The 22,345-nt window shown below is 36.3% G+C and overlaps 1 protein-coding gene and 1 pseudogene across 1 annotated transcript in view; both read right to left on the reverse strand.

Moving 5' to 3' along the window:
• LOC100731122 (UDP-glucuronosyltransferase 1-6) overlaps window positions 1-20,154 on the reverse strand; it is a 206,490-nt gene extending 186,336 nt beyond the window's left edge. Inside the window, exon 1 of the mRNA XM_063237068.1 lies at window positions 19,282-20,154. Coding sequence (XP_063093138.1) covers window positions 19,282-20,136 — 855 coding nt within the window. The 5' untranslated portion in view covers window positions 20,137-20,154. The remainder of the gene's footprint in view (window positions 1-19,281) is intronic.
• Window positions 9,453-18,573, reverse strand: LOC134473270 (UDP-glucuronosyltransferase 1A8-like; annotated as a pseudogene).
• Window positions 20,155-22,345: the final 2,191 nt, after the last annotated feature.

A 22,345-nucleotide genomic window follows, 5' to 3' on the forward strand; every position in this document is an offset into this window, starting at 1 on the left:
CCCTTGCATGTTATCGGATCATAGCGCTCTGAAATTAGATATTAATGATAAAAGATACAGCAAAAATCCCACAAACACATGGAAACTGAATAACACACTCTTGAGTAATCAGTGGGTCACAGAAGAAATTAAAGAAGAAATCAAACAATACCTAAAAGAAAATGAAAATGCAGATACAACTTACCGGAATCTGTGGGATGCAATGAAAGCCGTCCTGAGAGGAAAATTTATTGCACTGAGTTCCCACATCAGGAAAACAGAACGAATACAAATAAATAACTTGATGCTACACCTCAAACAGCTAGAAAAAGAAGAGCAAGTCAAGCCCAAAGCAAAAGAAGAGAGGAAATTATAAAAATCAGAGCAGAAATAAATGCAATAGAGACTAAGAAAACAATCCAAAGAATCAACAAATCAAAGAGTTGGTTCTTTGAAAGAATAAATAAAATCGATAAGCCCCTAGCCAACCTTATTTTAAAAAGGGAAGAAAAACCTCAAATTCATGCAATAAGAAATGAAAAAGGAGAAATCACTACAGACCCAACAGAAATACAGAAGATCATCAACACCTATTTCGAAAACCTCTACTCTCAAAAGTTTGATAACACAGAAGAAATAGACAGATTCTTAGAAGCATATGAAGTGCCAAAGCTAGATCAAGAGGATGTAAAACTGTTGAATAACCCAATCTCTGTTACTGAAATTGAAAATGTAATTAAGTCCTTACCCACCAAGAAGAGCCCAGGCCCAGATGGATTCACTGCAGAATTCTACAAGAAATACAAAGAAGACCTAATGCCGACACTCCTCAAACTATTCAATGAAATTGAAAGGGAAGCAATCCCTCCTAAGTCATTCCTGGAAGCAAATATTACTCTAGTACCAAAACCTGAGAAAGACCCAACTAAAAAAGAGAACTATAGACCGATCTCCCTAATGAACACAGATGCAAAAATCCTCAATAAAATATTGGCAAATAGGATCCAGCAAATCATCAAGAAGATTATACACCATGACCAAGTGGGATTCATCCCAGGAATGCAAGGATGGTTCAACATATGCAAATCAATAAATGTAATCCACCATATCAATAAAGCCAAAAATAAGAATCACATGATCATTTCTATAGATGCAGAAAAAGCCTTCGATAAGGTCCAACATTTATTCATGATAAAAACTCTACAGAAAATTGGAATAGATGGTCTTTACCTCAATATAATAAAGGCCATTTATGACAAACCAACAGCCAGCATCATACTAAATGGCCAAAAATTGAAAGCCTTTACTTTAAAATCAGGCACAAGACAAGGATGTCCTTTATCACCACTCCTATTTAATATAGTACTGGAAGTACTAGCCAGAGCAATTAGGCAAGAAAGAGAAATAAAAGGGGTAAAGATAGGAAAAGAAGAATTTAAGTTGTCATTGTTTGCAGATGACATGATACTCTACATAGAAGACCCCCTAAGCTCCATTGAAAGACTCTTAGATACAATAAATAAATTCAGTAATGTGGCTGGATACAAAATCAATACTCGGAAATCAATAGCATTCCTATACACAAACAACAAAATCACAGAGAGGGAAATAAGAGAAACTACACTCTTCACATTAGCAAGCAAAAAAATGAAATATTTAGGAATTACTCTTACGAAAGAAGTGAAAACTATAATACACTGAAAAAGGAAATTGAAGATGATCTCAGAAAATGGAAAGACATCCCCTGCTCATGGATAGGAAGAACAAACATTGTGAAGATGGCCATTCTCCCAAAACTCTTATACAGATTCAATGCAATCCCAATAGAAATACCATCAATATACCTTATAGATCTAGAGAAATCACTCCTAAATTTCATCTGGAACCAGAAGAGACCTAGAATCGCAAAGGCAATTCTAAGCAGCAAAGACAAAGCAGGAGGCATCTCAATCCCTGACTTGAAATTATACTACAAAGCAACAGTAGTAAAATCAACATGGTATTGGAATCAAAACAGAGCTGAATATCAATGGAATAGATTAGAAGATATAACCACAACTACAAACACACTCAACCACCTTATCTTTGATAAAGGAGCTAAGCAGGTTCACTGGAAGAACGACAGTCTCTTTAATAAATGGTGCTGGAAAAACTGGCTCTCCATTTGCCGAAAACTAAAGCTAGACCCATGTCTATCACCATGTACTAAATTAAAATCTAAATGGGTCAAAGATCTGAATATTAAAACAGAAACACTAAATCTATTGGAAGACAAATTGGGTAGAAACCTTGGAGACATAGGAGTAGGTAACAAATTCATGAACAGGACTCAAACCGCACAGGAAATACTTCCCAGAATCAATAACTGGGACCACTTCTTATTAAAAAGTTTCTGCATGTCAAAAGAAATCTCCAGCATAGTAAAAAAAAAAAACTCACAAACTGGGGGAAGATTTTAGTGAACTCTCTCTCAGACAAGGGTCTCTTGTCTAAAACATATAAAGAATTAAAAAAACTCAGACCCCCAAAATTCAAAGATCCAATCCAAAAATGGGCATCTGAGATGAATACACACTTCTCAGATGAAGAAATGCACATGGCAAATAAATACATGAAAAAATGTTCATCATCATTGATCATTAGAGAAATGCAAATTAAAACCACACTGAGATACCATCTCACTCCTGAAAGAATGGCCAGGATCAAGAAAACCAACAACAACAAATGCTGGAGAGGCTGTGGGGAAAAAGGAACTCTCCTACACTGTTGGTGGGAGTGTAGACTGGTGCAGCCTTTGTGGAGGTCAGTCTGGAGATTTCTCAAAAAGCTGGGATTGGAAGTCCCATTTATTCCAGCTATTCCACTTCTAGGCATATTCCCAGAAGAACTGAAAGCATCATACCACCGTGATATATGCGCACCTATGTTTATAGCAGCACAATTTGTAATCGCCAGATCTTGGAAACAACCCAAGTGTCCATCAACTGAGGAATGGATAAAAAAGTTGTGGTATTTCTATACAATGGAGTATTATTCAGCTATAAAGAAGGATCATATTGAGATATTTATCAATAAATGGGCGCAGCTTGAGACCATACTCATAAGTGAAATAAATCAATCTCACACGTATGAATACCGAATAGTCTCCCTAATGTAAGTAATGATTCAAATATATAAAAATATGTGGTAATCATGATTCCCCATTATTTTGGCCTTGAAGCCTTATAAAATTTTCACTTATTAATTAGAAAGGCTTTATTCTGGGCTTCTTGATATGGAAATATTTGAAGCTATAGTATATGAAGTTTTATACAAATATTTCAAGGAAAAAGACAGACACTATGGTAACTACTATTCTTTAAAAAAATTATTTAGTTATTTCTTATGTTTATTTTAATTAAGGGAAAAATTTAAAAAATTAGGATATATAATAGTAACTCTTTTTGATTTCCTATTAATTTGTTTTGAAGTCCTGTAATACTCCCACGATCTTGTTTTGACTGATTAGACTCTGTTCCATTCTGTGCGATAGTATCAAGTCTGAGGGTATAGGCAACTACTTTGAAGGCAATAAGATTCACTAAGATGCCCATTCTGGTTTGACTATTGTCTCCTTTGGAAGTCCTGTAATGTTTACAATGCCTAAGTTTTATTGGTCTTGTTCTCTACTGTTTTGTCCAACTTTATAATATCTAATGAGATAGACAATTCTTTTTAAGGAAACAAGAGACAACGTTTATAACCATTGTTAATAACCTTGTACTCTGTTCTACATCATGTGCTATGTCTATCCTTGGTTTTGACTGACAGCTTTGTTTTGCCATATTTGACTTTATTCTCTCCCCCCCCCAAAAAAGTAATAAGAACTAAGGAGTAATAAAATCCAAAATGTGTAAATTTTGTTGTAAAAAAGAGAGGGAGGAAAAAAAAAAGAGCTCTAACGGATATAACAGCAAGTGTGTTTAGGGGTGTTAAATAGCTGACTATATTAATGTTTTGGATCATTGAACACAGCTGTTTGAAGTCTCTCTGTTTGAATGTCTACTTTGTATTTTTTGATACTGTGATTTGAGCAACTATTTCCAAGATGATAATATGGAATCTATTAACAGGTGATTTCTTACTGTTATGTTTTTTTTTGTAGTTCTGTATTATGTGTAACCTTACACTGCTTTGTTTTGTTTTGTGTTTTTCTCTTTTTCCTCTTAAATAAAAAAAAAAGCAGGCAACAAAAGGACAAGGCTTCAAGCTTTGGCTGCTCAAACTTTTAATGTTACCTGGAAAAATTTAACAGCGCCTGATAAAAACACATATCCTGTATGCCCTGATTTCACTTATAATAATATTTCTTATAATCCCATAATTTGGTAACAATGTATGGGGAAGTTTGCTAAAAATATTGATGGATATATTATTTGGGGACCATTTGGGAAATTTGTTAATGGATGTGCTGAATGGAATGAGACAAGATGTAATCTCTCTTTTATATATAGTCTTCCAGATCCAAAGAACATAACTGATGGAACTCCCGTCTTCTCTCAAAAGACATATCTCCTATGGTGGGGAGATGGTGGAGTCGCCAATCCTGCTGTTGCAGCCGAAGAGTACCCTCATAATCTCCAAAATCACATTTGGAAGATTCCAGCCGCTATGCAACCTGTAACCTTGTACAATGTTTCCTATTCAGGAACTAGTCAATCTGTATCTACTACTTATAATTTTACTAAGTTCATGATATATAATATTACTGTTTGTGCACCTCTGCCTTATGTCTTTTTAGTGGGAACTTTTAATTTTACACATTTTTCTTGTACTTGTTTAAATTGTCAATTGTTTACCTGTTTAAATAGCACATTAAGTTTCACTAAACCTTATGCAGTTATGCTGTTACAACAAAAAACTCATATTTGATTACCTGTAAATCTGACTTGACCATGGTCTCAAGACCCAGTAATCTCTGTTACTACTGAATTTTTTCAACATCTGTTAAAACGTACAAAAAGATTTATTGGAATAGTGGTCGCTGTATTGTTGAGTCTGATAACTGTGGCATCTTTAGCAACATTCTCAGGAATAGCTTTACAAACCTCTTTACAAGAAAAACATGTTGTAGAACAATGGCATGAGAATTCTCATGAACTTTGGTTAACCCAATGGCAAATAAATGCCAAACTACAACAGCAAATAGACCTTCTTAAACAAACAGTTGAATGGATGGGAAGGAAAATATTGGCTCTTCAGCATCAAGTGTTTTTAAAATGTGATTGGAATTCAACTACTTTCTGTATAACACAACGACCATATAATCAAACAAAACATGAATGGGAAATGATTAAAATGTATCTAAATGGAAACACTTCTGCCCAGGAGGAAACAGAATCTTTGCATAATCAAATTGACAAAGATTTTGCAAAGCATAATGATGATGAATCCCTGGCACAATTTGCTCAATTGCTTGCTCAATCCTTGGAAGGAATTTGGCAAAGCTTTACCCACACTTTAAGCGGCATGGGACTTAGCTTGATTATAGCTCTCATTGCCATCGTTCTTGTGTATTTTTACTGCATAAGACGAAATGCTACAAATAATCTGGTCTTATGGAAATTGTTCTTAAAAAATAAAAAGGAAGGAAGTGTGGGGGATGAGGAGTCACTTTGAGGCTCTGGCCCCCTTGTGACCTGCAGTAAACAATAGCCCCCGGTATGCGAGACAGAGACAGGATGGAAATGTCTGATCTCAGTGGGGGAAAATGTTCCCCCCCTGTGAACCCATGCCGTGTGACTTGGCTTTGTTTGCAGAGTCATGAGGAAGTGGCCGACCACCATTGTAACACTAAAGAACAAACATAATCAAAAACATTCTTAGGCTAATGGAGTTCCTCCTGGGTTAGTGGAGCTAGAAGAACTGGTTTTGCTTGTTTGCTTAACTTAGATAGTTTAGATAAACATTGTAGTTTGTCACAAAGCTTGTCACAAAGAATGCTTTTTCAAGATAATCGTCTGTGCTCTGTGAATTGATCTGGTTTACTATATAAGAACCCTGGAATAAAGACTTGATGTGCAGTGCAGTTGCAATTGCCGTGTCTCTCTGTTTCTTTTCCTCACGCTGCACCCCCCGTGTCCCGACTTGGTGTGTGTGTGCCTCTTCCCGGGGTTCAGAGTGCACTAGACACTCTCAACACTATAATATGCAATATGTATTTAATGTGCGTGAAGATGGGGACAACTATTTGTAAGAAACTAGAGACAATTAGATAAACAGTGAAGATCTCCAGTGGACTTACTTTGAAATCTGTATTTCTTTAAATTGTTTTTAATTGTTTTGTTCTGTTTTGATATGTTTAATCTTACCCTCTTTGAGATATAAAACAAGTATGTAGGACTGATAACCATATTACTGAGTTTTTGTTCGATCATTGAGCAGAACTGTTTGCAGTATCACTTTTTGAATGTCATTTTACATACTTTAATTTTGTAACCTGAACAGCTATTTCTAAGATGACAATATGTAACTTATCAACTAGTTATTTCTTACCGTTTATTTTTCTGTAATTTTGTATTATTTCTACCCTTTTTTATCTCCATGTATTTTTTGTTTCCTTTTCTTTAAATAAAAAAAGTTATATTCGAGACCTCATAGATGAGTTCAAAAGTGAAATATTTAGCCAAGAAAAGCAAGATTTAAGAAGATTAATAAAAGAGATACTAATCATCCCTCAAGCAGACACAGACAGAAGAGGGGAGGAACTCAAATACAGGAGAGAACCATTTGTTGAAGACTACATGAAGCAGATTCAAAGAGATCACCAGGAAATTAAAAACTCTATGGAAAGATGGCAAATCAAATTGAAAGAAACTAACGATAGATTATCCAAACAGGAGGACAATTTTGCAATATGGGAGTATGAAAGGGAAAACTTTTTAACAATAACAAGAAAACAAGCAGGAACTACACAAAGGCTAGATGACAAAACTTGAGAATAAAGAATGTAAATGAAGAAGCTGGTATACAAACAAAGGAACTACAAAGGCTATTCACAGAAAAAACTAACGAAAACTTCCCAAGCATAGGAAAAGGAAATGATATTCTGATATATGAGGCATACAGAACTCCAGCCACTTACAATCAAAACAGAGCTACACCCAGGCATATAATAATCAAGATCCCAGAAACTCAATATAAGAAAAGAACATTAAAAGCTGTTAGAGACAAGAAACAGATAACCTACACAGGAAGGCCCATCAGAATAACAGCAGACTTCTCGACACAAACCATCAAGTCAAGAAGAGCCTGGAGCTAAATATTCCAAGCCCTAAAAGAAAATAATCTCCATCCCAGATTGATATACCCTGCTAAACTGTCTCTAGAAATTAATGGAGAAAAAAGATGCTTCCAAGACAAAGAGGAACTTGGAAATTTGCAACCACCAATCCAACTCTACAGAGAATACTATAGGGCATTCTAGAGAGAGAGAAAAGTACTAGGATTCCAGGAACAGTGGCAGAGAGGCCTCAATGAATGAAACAGAAAACAGAATGAAGGAGACAAGCATAGTGATGGCAAAAAGATCATAACAGAAATGAGGCAGAGAAAATTTTATTGAAAACTGATATGATTGATAGTATCAAGTCTGAGAGTATAGGCAACTACACTGAAGATGACAAGACTCAATGATACACATTCTGGATTGATAACTGCCAGTTTTTGAAGTTCTATACTACTTTTATTAATACTGTTATGTACTGACATACTCAATTATATTATGTCTCATGATATAACCAATTCTATTGGAGATAACAAGAGACAACACAGGAACTATGGTAGAACGACTTGTACAATGGTCTTATATGTTTGTTTCATGTGTTTATAGTAGTATATTATTTTGCCTTGCTTTGTTTTGTTTCTCCCTCTAATATTGAAAGGATAGAAATACATGGTAAGACTCATGTATGTGTAGAATCTATAAACAGTTTATGAGAACTAATCATATGACACATGATGAAATGAACAGATACTTTGAAGAAAAAGAGACACTAAAATACCCAGTACTGATCCTGGAGTGTCATAATGTGAAACCTAGCAATAGTATTATTCTTTGTACAGAGTGTTATTAGCCTGCTTGGGTTTATTCAATCTCAACATATTGAAGATATGGATAAATGCAAGTATGTTTAAGTGTATAGGATTAATAACCAGATTTCTAAGTTTTTGTTGGATAGTTCAACAGAACTGGTTGTAATCTTACTGTTTGAATCCCCACTTTATATGCTGCACTTTAGTATCTTAAATAACTATTTGTAAGAAGACAATCTGTAATCATCAATTAGTGATTTCTTACTGTTTATTTTTTTTCTTTGAAATTATGTATTATTTCTATCCATTTTCTGTTTTGTTTAATCTTTCTTTAAATTAAATTTTTAAAAAAGACACTGTAGTACCCAGTGCTGATCATGGAGTGTCATGATGTGAAATCCAGCAATACTATTATTTTTTGTTCAGAATGATTTTAACCTGCTTTAGTTTGTTTAATATAAACATAAATGAAGCTATGGATAACTGCATGTATGTTTAAGTGTATAGGATTGATAACCATGTTACTAAGTTTTTGTAGGACAGTTGAACAGAATGGTTTGCAGTCTTGCTGTTTGAATTCCCACATTACATGTTCCATTTTTTGTATCTTGAACAACTATTTATAAAACCACAATATGTAAACATCAACTAGTGATTTCTTACTGTTTATTTTTTCTCTGAAAGTATGTATTATTTCTACCTATTTTCTGTTCTGTTTAGTCTTTCTTTAAATAAATTTTTTTTAAAAAGCGGGGGTAGCTATTCCATTTGCAGAAAATGTGAACTTCAAACCAATAATGATCAGAAGAGATAAAGAAGGTCATTACATACTGGTTAGGGGAAAACTTTGAGAGGAAGAGATAACAATCTTAAATATATATGCACTAAATTCCAGAGCATCCTGTTATATAGAACAAGTATTAACAGAAATGAAAAACCAAATTAGCAGTAAAGCAATTATAACAGGATACATTAACACACCATTGACACCAAAGGACAGATCAACTAACAGAAAATCAGCAAAGAAATAACAGAACTGAAACACACATGTGAACAAATGGATTTGATAGACATATACAGTGTTCCATCCAACAACATCAGAATACACATTCTTCTCAGCAGTACATGGATCATTCTCTAAAACAGACCATATATTAGCTCAAAGAACATATTTAAATAAATGCAAAAGAGTGGAAATTATCCCCTGCATGTTATTGGATCATAGTGCCATGAAATTAGAAGTTAATGATAAAAGGTACTGCAAAAATACCACAAATACATGGAAACTGAGTAACACACTCTTGAGTAATCAGTGGGTCAGAGAAGAAATTAAAGAAGAAATTAATCAATACCTATAAGCAAATGAAAATACAAATACAATTTACTGGAATCTGTGGGATGCAATGAAAGCTGTCTTCAGAGGAAAATTTATGGCACTGATTTCCCATATCAGGAAAACAGAACGAATACAAATAAATAACCTGATGTTAGACCTCAAACATCTAGAAAAAGAAGAGCAAGTCAAGCCCAAAGCCAAAAGAAGAGAGTAAATTATAAAAATCAGAGCAGAAATTAATGCAATTGAGACTAAGAAAACAATCCAAAGAATCAATAAATCAAAGAGTTGGTTCTTTGAAAGAATAAATTAAATTGATAAGCCCTTAGCCAACTTCATTTGAAAAAGGGCGAAAAAAAGCTCAAATTCATGCAGTAAGGAATGAAAAAGGTGAAATCACTTCAGACTCTGTGGAAATACAGATCATCAACACTTATTTCAAAAACCTCTAATCTCATAGGTTTCATAACACAGAAGAAATGGACAAATTACTAGAAACATATGAACTACCAAAGCTGGGTCAAGAAGATGTAAAACTGCTGAATAATCCAATTTTTATTAATGAAATTGAACATGTAATTAAGTCCCTACCTACAAAGAGCCCAAGCCCAGATGGATTCGCTGTGGAATTCTATAAGAAGTACAAAGAAGACTTAATGCTGACACTCTTCAAACTTTTCAATGAAATCAAAAGGAAGCTATTCTTCCTAAGTCATTCCTGGAAGCAAGTATTACTCTAGTACCAAAACCTGAGAAAGACCCAACTAAAAAAGAGAACTACAAACCAATCTACCTAATGAACACACATGCAAAAATCCTCAATAAAATATTGGCAAACAGGATGCAACAAATCATCAAGAAGATTATACACCATGACCAAGTGGGATTCATCCAGGCATGCAGGGATGATTCAACATATGTAAGTCAATAAATAAGTCAATATACCATATCAATAAAGCCAAAAGTAAGAATCACATGATCATCTCTATAGATGCAAAAAAAGCTTTTGATAAGGTCCAACACTCGGTCATGCTAAGAACCTTACAGAAAATTGGAATAGATGGTCTTTACCTCAATATGATAAAGGCCATCTACGACAAACCAACAGCCAACATCATATTAAATGGTCAAAAAGTTCACTTTACTGTAAAAATCAGGCACAAGACAAGGATGTCCCTTATCACCACTCCTATTTAACATAGTACTGGAAATACTAGCCAGAGCTATTAGACAAGAGAGAGAAATAAAAGGGGTTAAAGATAGGAAAAGAGGAAGTTAAATTATCATTATTTGCAGATAACATGATACTCTACATAAAAGACCCTCAAAACTCCATTGAAAGTCTCCTAGATATAATAAATAAATTCAGCAATGTAGCTGGATACAAAATCAATACTCAAAAATCAATAGCATTTCTATACACTAATAACAGAGTCACTGAGAAAGAAATAAAAGAAGCCACACCCTTCACAATAACATCCAAAAAAACAAAATACTTAGGAATTAATCTTACAAAGTAGTAAAAATCTATACAGGAAAATTATAATGCCCTGAAAAAAGAAATTGAAGAGGATCTCAGAAAGTGGAAACACATCCCTTGCTCATGGAAAGGAAGAATAAATATCATAAAAATGGCCATTCTCCCAAAACTGTTATACAGATTCAATGCAATCCCAATGAAAATACCATCAACATACATCATAGATCTAGAGAAATCACTCTAAAATTCATCTGGAACCACAAAAGACCTAGAATAGCAAAGATGGTTCTAAGCAGCAAAGGCAAGGCAGGAGCAATCATAATCCCTGACTTGAAGTTATACTACAAAGCAACTGTAGTAAAATCAACATGATACTGGAATCAAAACAGAGCCGAAGATCAATGGAATATGTTAGAAGATACAAACACACTCACCCACCTAATCTTTGATAAAGGGGCCAAACATATTCACTGGAAGAACAACAGTCTCTTTAATAAATGGTGCTGGAAAAACTGGCTCTCCATATGCCAAAAACTAAAACTAGACCCATGCCTATCACTATGTACTAAATTAAAATCTAAATGATCAAAGATCTGAATATTAAAACAGAAACACTAAATCTATTGGAAGACAAATTGGGTAAAAACCTTGAAGGGATAGGTAGAGAATTCATGAACAAGAATCAAACCACACGGGAAATATTTCCCAGAATCAATAACTGGGATCACATCTTGTTAAAAAGTTTCTGCATGTCAAAAGAAATCTCCAGCATAGTGAAAAAGAAATCCACAAATGGAAAAAATCATAGTGAACTGTCCCTCAGACAAAGGACTTCTGTCTAAAACATAAAAAATTTTTAAAAATCAGACCCCCAAAATTCAAAGATCCAATCCAAAAATGGGCATCTGAGGTGAATACACAATTCTCAGATGAAGAAATCCAAATGGCAAATAAATACATGAAAAAATATTCACCATCATTACTCATTAGAGAAATGCAAATTAAAACCACACTGAGATTCCATCTCACTCCTGAAAGAATGGCCAGGATCAAGAAAACCACCAACAACAAATGCTGGAGAGAATGTGGGGTAAAAGGAACTCTCCTGCACTGCTGGTGGGAGTGTAGAGTGGTGAAACCACTGTGAAGGTCAGTCTGGAGATTTCTCAAAAAGCTGGGGTTGAAAGTCCCATTTGTTCCAGCTCTTCCACTTCTAGGTATATTACCAGAAGAACTGAAAACATCATACCACAGCGATATATGTGCACCCATGTTTATAGCAGCACAATTTGTAATAGCCAGATCTTGGAAACAACCTAAGTGTCCATCAACTGAGGAATGGATGAAAAAGTTGTGGTATTTGTGTATACAATGGAGTACTACTCAGCTATAAAGAATTATCACATTGAGATATTTATAAATAAATGGGCACAACTTGAGACCATACTCATAAGGGAAATCAAACTCATATGTATAAATACCAAATAGTCTCCCTAGTATAAGAAATGGCAAGAGTACATAAGATTATAATATAATCATGATTCCCCATTACATTGCTTTGAAGCCTTATAATGTTCTCATTCATTAGTTGGAATGGTTTTATCCTTGTTTGTTTGATTTTATTATCTGTGATGGTATGAACAGCTATTTTGAAGAAAATAAGACATTATAACAGCCATTGTTGATTTAATATCATCTAGTTTTGAAGTCCTACCATGCTTTTGTTCTTCTGTTTCCATTGGTTCTATCATGTTGTATCTTATTGGATTTTATTATGTGTGAGAGTATAAACAAATTTGTTATGGACAATGAGATAATATAGTAGCCGTTGTTCATTTTCTGTTATTTGGTTTGGAATGCCCTGTAATACTTTCATTCTCTTTAATGATTTTATACTATTTTGTTATGTTTCATACTATTATATATGAAGGTATGTTCAACTATTTCAAAGAAAGAAACATTATGGTAGCTACTGCTAATATTGGGTTGTCTTGTGGTAAAATACTGTGTTGCTTACACTGTTCTGTTCTGATTTGTTTTATCTTTTGTCTTAATCTCTTTAAAATAAAAAAAGAAACACAGTATTTCAAACACATGTCATTATGTTCATGACATAAATGAGGGCAGTTTCATAAAGTTATTATCTTGCAATTGAATAAACTGAAAAAAGTATAAAACTAGAGAGAAAAATGTGACAAATAAAATATCAAACACACTTCAATAGGGACAGAGTTTAACATCCAAAATTAGGTAATCCTGACTATGCCAAAGGAGGGAACATATATTACACAAGAGGTTTCCCCAATGACAGTTTTTCCACCAAGGACCATGCTGAGCATCGCAGGTCTGGGATAATCTGAAATATGATCCATGTGTAACAACCAAATTGATGTGCTGCTGAAGAGGTCATATGTTTTGACAGGTGTTCTGAGAATTTCAGAGGCAATTTCTATGGAATTTTTTATGAAAAATACAGGCAAACTAAACAATCCTAAAAATAAAAAATATGGTTCTGTATTCTCTCCTTGAAAGTCATATCCAAATATGCCAGAAAAATATAGAGACAGAAGAAAGAAGAGCAGGCACTGCATAACTTTTTCAAGATACTAGCAACAACAACAAAAAATGCTCCTCTGGCAAAGACCACAAAAGGGAGTGAAAATATTTGGCAACAATTAAATCACACACATCAAAAGGATCCGGACACACCACATCAAAACAATTCTCAAGTATTCCACTAATTTCTTATCTTTAAACAAACTCCAACACTGTGAAAAAATGATGCCATAAAAACCTTTGGGTGAACTGGGCACTAGAGAAAACATACTGTACACTATTCCGGAGTTTTTCATTGAGTGTTAACAGAAACCTTTAACTCGAGGTACAAATCCTCCACAGTGAAAGAAGTTGGATAAGTCTTTACTGTGAAGTTCAGTGATGGTCCCAGTTGCCAACTGTCCTCTGGCATAACCGCGACCACTTTGTGTCCTCTACGGGTAAGTTTCTTCACCACCAAGCACAGGGTGAATTGGTGGCCCCCGTCCATGGGCACCACCAGCAGCCTGCCTGCCTGGGCAAGACTGGATGCCAGCAGCAGACACAGGCACAGAGGGAGGGGGTCCAAACAACAAGCTGGAGCCATGAGGACTGCAGCCCAGAGCCACCCAGCTGCTTGGACTCTTGGCTCCTATAATGCAGTATGTGGAGAAATGACAGGCATGAAACCATAGCACAGAACTGGTGGGGTTTCATACACTAATGAATAAAGTTATACTTACTGAAAATGATTTACTCAGACCAACATAATTAACTAACAAGAATTTTTGCCTTTACCTACTTTGTTCTCCTGACAAAACAAACTTACAAGCTTTGTACTAGGGAGATCCCTGTCCCCTCCTGAAATATGTCTTTAGAAATAGAGCTACTAAACAATATATTTGGACTTGCAGAACTCAGAAAAACAAAAGGTAAAGTACATTTGCACAAAGTTTCCGTAACTGGAGAGTGTAAAAAGGACACAAGATTTACTCTTCATATTACAAAGCCTTCCTGGTCAGAAAAAAATTTTCAATTCAGCTTACAAGAAAATACTAAACGAACTTAAGCCCTGCCCTCTTCACTGACAAGGAAAAGTGGTTCTGGACCAACTCAACCATGATAAGGCATTACTATTTATCTTATTCTATTTACAGCAGGTTTTGTCTTTCCTATCACAAGATTAGAGGCTGTGGTCTGCTGAAACTCAGTATCATGCAGGCCTCACTCACCACCATCATCCAAAGACTGGAAGCAAATTCAAATTGAAAAGGTAGAAACAATGTTTCACTACAAACATGCCCACAGTAGTACCCCCAAATTTCTCCCCTCCCCTATTGTTAGAGAGACTTTCCTTCACCTGTGCTCTATAGCAGAGAGAGAACTGAGGCCTCACATAGCTGTCCTGCCACTTCCAAGGTGCTTCCAGACTCCCACTTCTATATCACCTTGCTAAGAGCACCAGTGACAAATGCACAAGGAGACACAAAAAATCAGAAACAAAGAAAAAGCCAAGCATGACTGTGACCAGCATGCAGAACTTGATGTGAGCTCAGTGTTGCTCTCAGGTGAGAGCCTCCTTACACATACCTGCCAACCTCACACACGACCTCTATGGCTGAGCTGATGAACAAGGGACAAGGTGGTATCCTCTGCCGACTTTTGCCCCTAGCCTATTGTCTTCCCAATTCAATTTCCAGGCCAACCCCAGTGATCCAACACAGATGGGAAAACTGATGCTTCCCTGTATGTCAGAAAATCTAAGGCATTACCGTAGTATCACAGAAGTGATCAAAGAGCAGCCCTAACTCCATAAAACCACAGCTGATGACCACAGACAGAGAGACTCCCACTTTCGTACAATTCACAGGCTCTGCTTGGCTCTGTCCTGATAGGGAAGCACTCCGGAATATCCACTTGTAAAGAATGTAGCCTCAGATTATGTTTTTCTTAACCTCTGAGCCCAAAATACAGCTTTTCCTACTGCAGATCACAGGGAGAAGAGTTTCCTGGTCAGGTTACATAGCTGTAACTGGCCTCACCCAAAGCCATTATCTTAGTTAATCAGGGGCTCTAACCAACTGATGAGTACACAGCTGTTTCCCAGACAATGGAACCCAGGTAAGTTCACATCTGATATTAGGTTACAGGCAGTGGCCCAGCCACCAGATAATCCCACAAGAAACTCTGCCTTTCTGAGGTGGTGATGAGCTTGCCCTTCCTGAATCTCAGTGTAGGAATCCAAGTGGACCTCACTGAAGACACCTTGAATCATAACCGCCATGATGCCCATGAGTAACCCTGGCCAATGTTCTCTATATAGATTCCCAACAAACTAGTCAAATCAACACATTAGGGAGAAATCCAGTGCTATATGACAGAAACTATACCATTTATACCAGGAAGGCACCTCACATCTTGGAAATTAGCTCCATCTAAACCTCTACATGCAGGTATGGATGAAGACCGCTATGTAATCCCCTCCCTCTCAGTGCGGTTGTAGAGACCCACTTTTATTGCTTCTGATTTTGAACATAATTCAGCCCATAAAATCCCCCAAAATTACATTAATGTACTTCTGTTTTTGGCTGTTTCTATTGTCAGGGCAACTTCTGCCTACAGTCATCAGTGCTTTTAGATCAGATGTTCCAGAACACACAGGATTGATTAACTTGTAAATGAATGTCAATACCTGCAAAAGCATTAGTAAAGTCTAAGACAGGGAGTTATCCCCTCAAATGCACAGTACCAAAAAAACAAAGACACAGGATTATGAAGAATAAGGAAATCATGAATATTCCAAAAGATACTAATAAAGTGACAACAATTCACAACAAGAAAAAGCAGACAGACAACATGATATAAAATGCAGAATAATGCTTAGAAAGTTCAGTTAACTACAAAACTATATGGGTTTAAATATAAAACCTATCACAATAATTTCCCGAGTGTGCTGAGTCAAAAAGCATTGACATTAAGTCCAGTAGACTACCCCACCACCTAACTGCCTGCAACCAGCGAAGAACTAAGTGGAAGCTTGGCTTTCCCCATCAGCTAACATAATCAAGGATACACCTCAGCTTGGACCATTGCCACAGCCTTGAGTATAGGGACAGATGGAACTTTGAAGCTGGGGACTAGGGGACAACACAGACCCACAATCCATAAAGCGAGGCAGTGAAAGCAGTGACTTGAAGTAGAAGAAGGATACAAAAACTAGAAGCAGCTGAAGTGAACATGCCCAAGGGCAGACACCTTTGATAGATCACACCCATTGGAAAGGCAAAGCAGGATTCAGCCTTCACACATGAAAATCTGAAAAATTACTTTGAAGATAATGATACACAGTGCGTTAACTATTACTATTACCTTGTTATTTTGTTATAAAATTTTGTTTTATTTTTCATAAAATAAAAAAGAAAAATGTGAATGTGGAAATCAAAAAGGACTTAAGAGTAACTGACTATCCATGCTTCATATAGTGGACTCCAATACTTTCGAAATTGAAAAGAAACCACCTGCTCAAATACGCTGAGGAAATTTCTGTTTGTGTTTCTTTTGGGAGGTAGGTTTTATTTGGCTTCTTTTTCTTTTTTTCCTTTCTTTTTCCCTTTGTTTTCTTGTTTCTTGTGTGTTCTTTGTTACTTCTTTTACCTAATTTTTGAACATAAGTCAAACATCAATTTTCTTTTACTCTTAATTGGGTCTTTTATCTGACTTTTCTCTCATCTTCTTTTTCTTTATTTTTCAAACTTCATTTTTTCTTCTCCACATCTCCATTTTTATTAGTATTATCATTAGTTTTATAAATTCTTATCTATTTGCTTGTCTATTATGTTGAATTCTTTGCTATTGTTAATTATTGTGTAGTCATGTAGTTGAGGTACATAGAAGATATATGCTCTGCATCAATATTTGGTTTTTTTGTGTGTTTGTATAATTATTGCTGATCTCTTTCTATTGTCAAGGTTGATACAGTGGTAGTATTTATTGATTCTCACGGTATATCAATATCCACTTTGTTTTCCATCTATTATTTTGGTGATTTCTTTGCTTTTGTCAATGGTGGATCACTTGCTGCTATTAGCTGGTTTTTCCTGTCATCAATATCTTGTATGTCTTTGTATCACTGACATTACTGCAGTTCATGGTCAGTTACACTGCACTTTCTCCTTCTAAAAGAATGAAGGTGCTTAGATCATGGGATACAGGCACAGATTCATCATTACTTGAGAATGTATCACTAACAAAGGAGATCTCCATGGCAACAAAGTCTTTCCACTTTAAAAAGCTGTGAACAATAAGCAAAAAAAAAAAAAATAGAATGACAAAGAAAGCAAAAAATTGCTCCTAAAATGCCAAAGAGTATCAATGTAGCAAAAAAAAAAGCCCCAAAAGCTGAAGTATATAAAGTAATAAAGAAACAAAAAATATACTTAATAAAGTGCTCAGCAAGCTCAAAGATGATATAACTAAACAGATAATAGTCTCAATGAAGGGTAAGTGAACACAATAAGACTAGTCAAAATTAATATAAGACTAGTCAAAATAAACAAAAATGTCAAAATATGCATGATCAGTTTTGCAAAGATTTAAGTCCTATAAAGCATGCCAAACAAAAATGCAATATGTTTTTTAAAAATTCTATTGAAAGCACTGGCAAAACAAGTGACCAAAAATTATGCTATGTTGAAGTAATTAAAAATTAGAAGACATAATATGAAGAAAATGATAAACTCAGGGTTGAAGAAACCTAAACGAGGTGAAATCCAGAAATTCATAAATAAATACTGAACCAGTTGGGTTCCAGCAATATTAAAACTTTTATGACAAAGGGCAAAAGTCTTAGATAACATTTGCAACATATCTAAAAAGACTACATTGATACTCCTAGTACTAATGGGAATTACAGCAATTAGCTAAAAAGAGAAATACACATATTAAAAATGATTAACAAAAGTTACTATGAAATTTACAAGAGAGGAAACCCAAAAGATACATATGAATATAGAAATAGAATGTGAAAACTGACACAGGCACAGACAATAGTTTTTTGCTCTGAAAAATAGAAAAACTAGAAGTCTGATATCATGTGGAGTCACAGAGAATGGAAAGCTATCATCTTCCTATACAGCTGAACAAGTGTAAAGTTCTAAAAGCAATTTCTCAAATTTTGTAAAATGTAACATGATATACCATTTGATCCAGCACCTCAACTCGTATAACACTACAGAAATAACATCAAGAATGTGAAAACAGATTAATATAAAGAGCATTCTTAAGACAGACTGACTCTTGTTCAGAAGAAATAAACTAAAAAGGTTTAAATAGCTAACATTATTGGTTGGTTCAAAAATGTAAGTTCTATCTTTAAAAAGATTTCAAAGCAATTATTAAAGGCACATGTCCAAACTAAACATGTTAGTCTATGTCCATATCTATGATTTAAAAGATATCACATACATTCCATTATTGGTTTTTATGAAATAAAGTAAATGTGAAACTTGCATTAGATATATGCATATTTATATATATAATTTCAAAAAACTAGGGGAAAGGCTTAGCAAACTTCAATGGGAGGTAGCATAGGATTAGTTAAAAGTGATGTTTCATTTGTGGATGTGTTTTCCAAAAACATTATTGGAAGTGTAGTTTGATTATAATAAGCACTGATACCCTTGTTGTACACATATCTATCACCAAAGGCAGCTTCATAGTTTGCTTAAGCACAAGCAATCAACAGGTCTAAACAATTCATGAAGGTGGAAAAATTCCACAAGCAGTCAATGTGAAATATAAATCACAGTTTAGCAAGCAATACTTTATTTAAAGTGCAAACCCAAGTTAGCCTTAACATGCCAAAGGACAGAAAACATACCTTGGACAAGGGCTTTCCCTCATGGCAGTTAATTCCACCAATGAAGACCATGTTGGGCATCACAGGTCTGGGAAAGTCAAAGACAAAGTCTGTGCGTAACAACCAAATTGATGGTTGGCTAAAGAGATCATATGCTGTGACCGGTGTCTGGAGAATTTCAGAGGCAATTTCTAAGGCTTGCTTTATATAATAAGGGCAGATTAAACACTCCTCCAAGTAAGAAATATAGTTCTTTACTCTCTCCTTGAAATTCATGGCATCTGAGTAGCCCGAAAAAAAACTGGGAACATAAGTGAGAGGAGCAGGGCTCCGCGTACCTTCTTCAACATAATGGCATAATAGTCCTCTGGTTAAGATCACAGATGGCAGCATAAAATGTTTGGCAACAGTTAAGCCACACACATCTAAAGGATCAGTAAACACTGCATCAAAAGAACTCTCCTTCAGGTATTCTACTAAATTCTTATCATTAAACAAACTCCTGCATTTTGAAGAAATAAGATCAAAACCAACTTTGGAATAGCCAGTTAATTTAGAAAACATAGTTGTTTCCTGGATTTCCAATTGAGAGTCAATAAAAACCTTTAATTTCTGGTTCAAATCCTCCAGAGTATAAGAAGTTGTATAGAGCTTTACTGTGAAGTTCAGTGACTGTCCATGTTGCCAAGTGGCCTCTGGCATAACCATGACTACCTCGTGTTCTCTCTGGATGAGTTTCTCCACCACCAAGTGCATAGTGAACCAGAGGCTCCCGTCCATGGGCACCACCAGCAGCCTGCCCGCCTGGGTAAAGCCAGACGCCAGCAGCAGAGACAGGCACAGAGGAAGGGGGGCAGGCGAAGGTAGAGGAGCCATGAGGACTGCAACTCTGAGCCACCCAGCTGCTCTGACTCTCAGCTGCTGTGAAGCCCAGAAGACAGAAAAAATGCAGGCTTAAAACCTATCCTGACAGGAGGCCTCACACTTTTATAAGTAAACTTACACACACAGATATATTTATTCAAAACAATGATTAATGGGCCCTTTTGCAGACATACCTCCTGCTATGTTTGCAAATAAGAGGACTTAATCGCCTTTGTACTTTGTACTAACATACCCTGCAGCATGACCTTAGAAACAGGCTGTGAAGCCTCAGGTTTCACTAACAGAACTGAGAAAGATTAAAAATCAAAGTAAATCTGAATAAAGTCTCCATTTAAAAAGTACAAGAAAATGAAGCTTGGGCCTTTTCTTTACACTATGAAAGTCTCTGCTTACACAAAAATTTTCAACCCAGCTTTTCAGTATTTACTGAAAGGACCTTGGCCCTGACCTCCTCACTGTTATGAAACACTTGTTCCTGAGTCACTCTGCTAAGAATACACTTGATCTTAAAGGCTTACTGTTTTTGTTTGTTTTCTGTTTGCTATGCTTTTTGAGACAAGGTCTTGCTATGTAGCTCAGACTGGTGTTGAACTCATGGCAATTCCCCTGCCTTAGCCTTCCAAGTGTGTCCACACCCAGACTTTTATTCTATTTGCACAAGCCTTCATCTTTCCGTTTTCTACCATCTGAGACTGATATGCTGACACTTAAGTAATAGGTCTCAGGCATCAACTACATCTGTGCTATACAGACAGAATAAATTCAGTTAGAAGTGTAGGGAAAGTGCTCGCTATAAGCCTGCCAATCATCTTCCATCCCATTCCTATCACTTCAGACAGCCGGTATTCACTGGAGTTGATGGGACTTAGAAGGGAGAGAACAGAGGCCCCCATCAACTGTCCTGGTACTTCTGTGATGCTTCCACTGTGCACACTACTGTACTCACTCGCAGGGAACACAAGCGAGAACAGTACTGCCAGGTCACACAGAGTCTGGTTGAAACAAAGAAATGAGGCCCTTATAATAATGATCATCATGGGAACCTTGACAATAACTCAGGGTTGTTTCCAACTGTGGCATCTGCTCACAGATACCACCCAAACTCATAAAGCAGCTACACAGCCCGGCTGCTTGCCACTAACAGGAGATCAGGAGTTCAAACTAGCTTTGTCCCTAGACTGTCATTTTCCGTACACAGGGTCAAGGTCCAGCAAGTAAACCCACTCAGCAGGAACATTTCCACCTCAGATGTCAGAGAACCCAAGGAAACACAGTGGCTTCACACAGCAAGTCCACCCAACACTTGGCAAAATGCAAGGCCAATGACCACACTCATGCACAGACTTCAACTTTGGAACTTTGGAACAGACTTCAATTTCGGAAAAACACAAGCTAAACATTCTTAATTTGGGTGGATTAAACCCCTGCCAATCAGTGAAATTCACCCTTGGATGAACCTGAAAAGGAGGCATTCCAGAATTGTGCATGTCTAAGGTGTACAGCCCCCAGGTCCTCCTTTTCCCAAGAAAAGACTTCATACCAGCAGAGTTCATTCTACAGCTTTGCCAACTGCAGATCCCAAGGAGCCGAGGTGCCTGACCAGGTTACACTGTTAGTAAACAGCCACACCAGAAGCTACTGACATATGGAATCAGGGGCTCCACCTCATTTATGGTAGGTACAGTTGTTTCATCAGTGTACCCCTGTGGTAGTGACCACACCTGATAGTAGAGAACAGACAGTGACCTGGTCACCAGAAAAGCTCACAAGTGCCTACCTGGGGTGGCAATGAGCATCCCTTCCTGAATCACACTGTCAGGGTCTCACTGTGCTGTAGGTATCTTCAGCAATAACTTCCACAGAGCCACTGTGGAATCCCGACCCATTTAATCCGCATAGTTTCCCAACATGCTAGGGTAAAATAAATCAATTAGAAAAGAGCATGTGATGCACACTGTGCCATCTGGACCAGGGTATGTGTGAAATCTTTGGTTTTTAACTCACTACAAATCTGTACATTGTAGCAAAGATGACACCCACATTCATATGACCACTACCCAAGCCCCACCTTCTGAACACAAGTGCGGTGATCAGTCCGTCTTTCTGCCGCCCCTCTGGTAAGTCAGTCAATGAATCTCCACTATGATATCATTCTGTGTAGTCCTGGATCTTGCTGTCTCTTACTGTGTTCTTGGCAGCA

The sequence above is a fragment of the Cavia porcellus genome, unplaced genomic scaffold (genome assembly GCF_034190915.1).
Source record: "Cavia porcellus strain 051 isolate PalLab524CR breed Dunkin Hartley unplaced genomic scaffold, mCavPor4.1 scaffold_26, whole genome shotgun sequence".
Classification (NCBI taxonomy): Eukaryota; Metazoa; Chordata; class Mammalia; order Rodentia; family Caviidae; genus Cavia; species Cavia porcellus.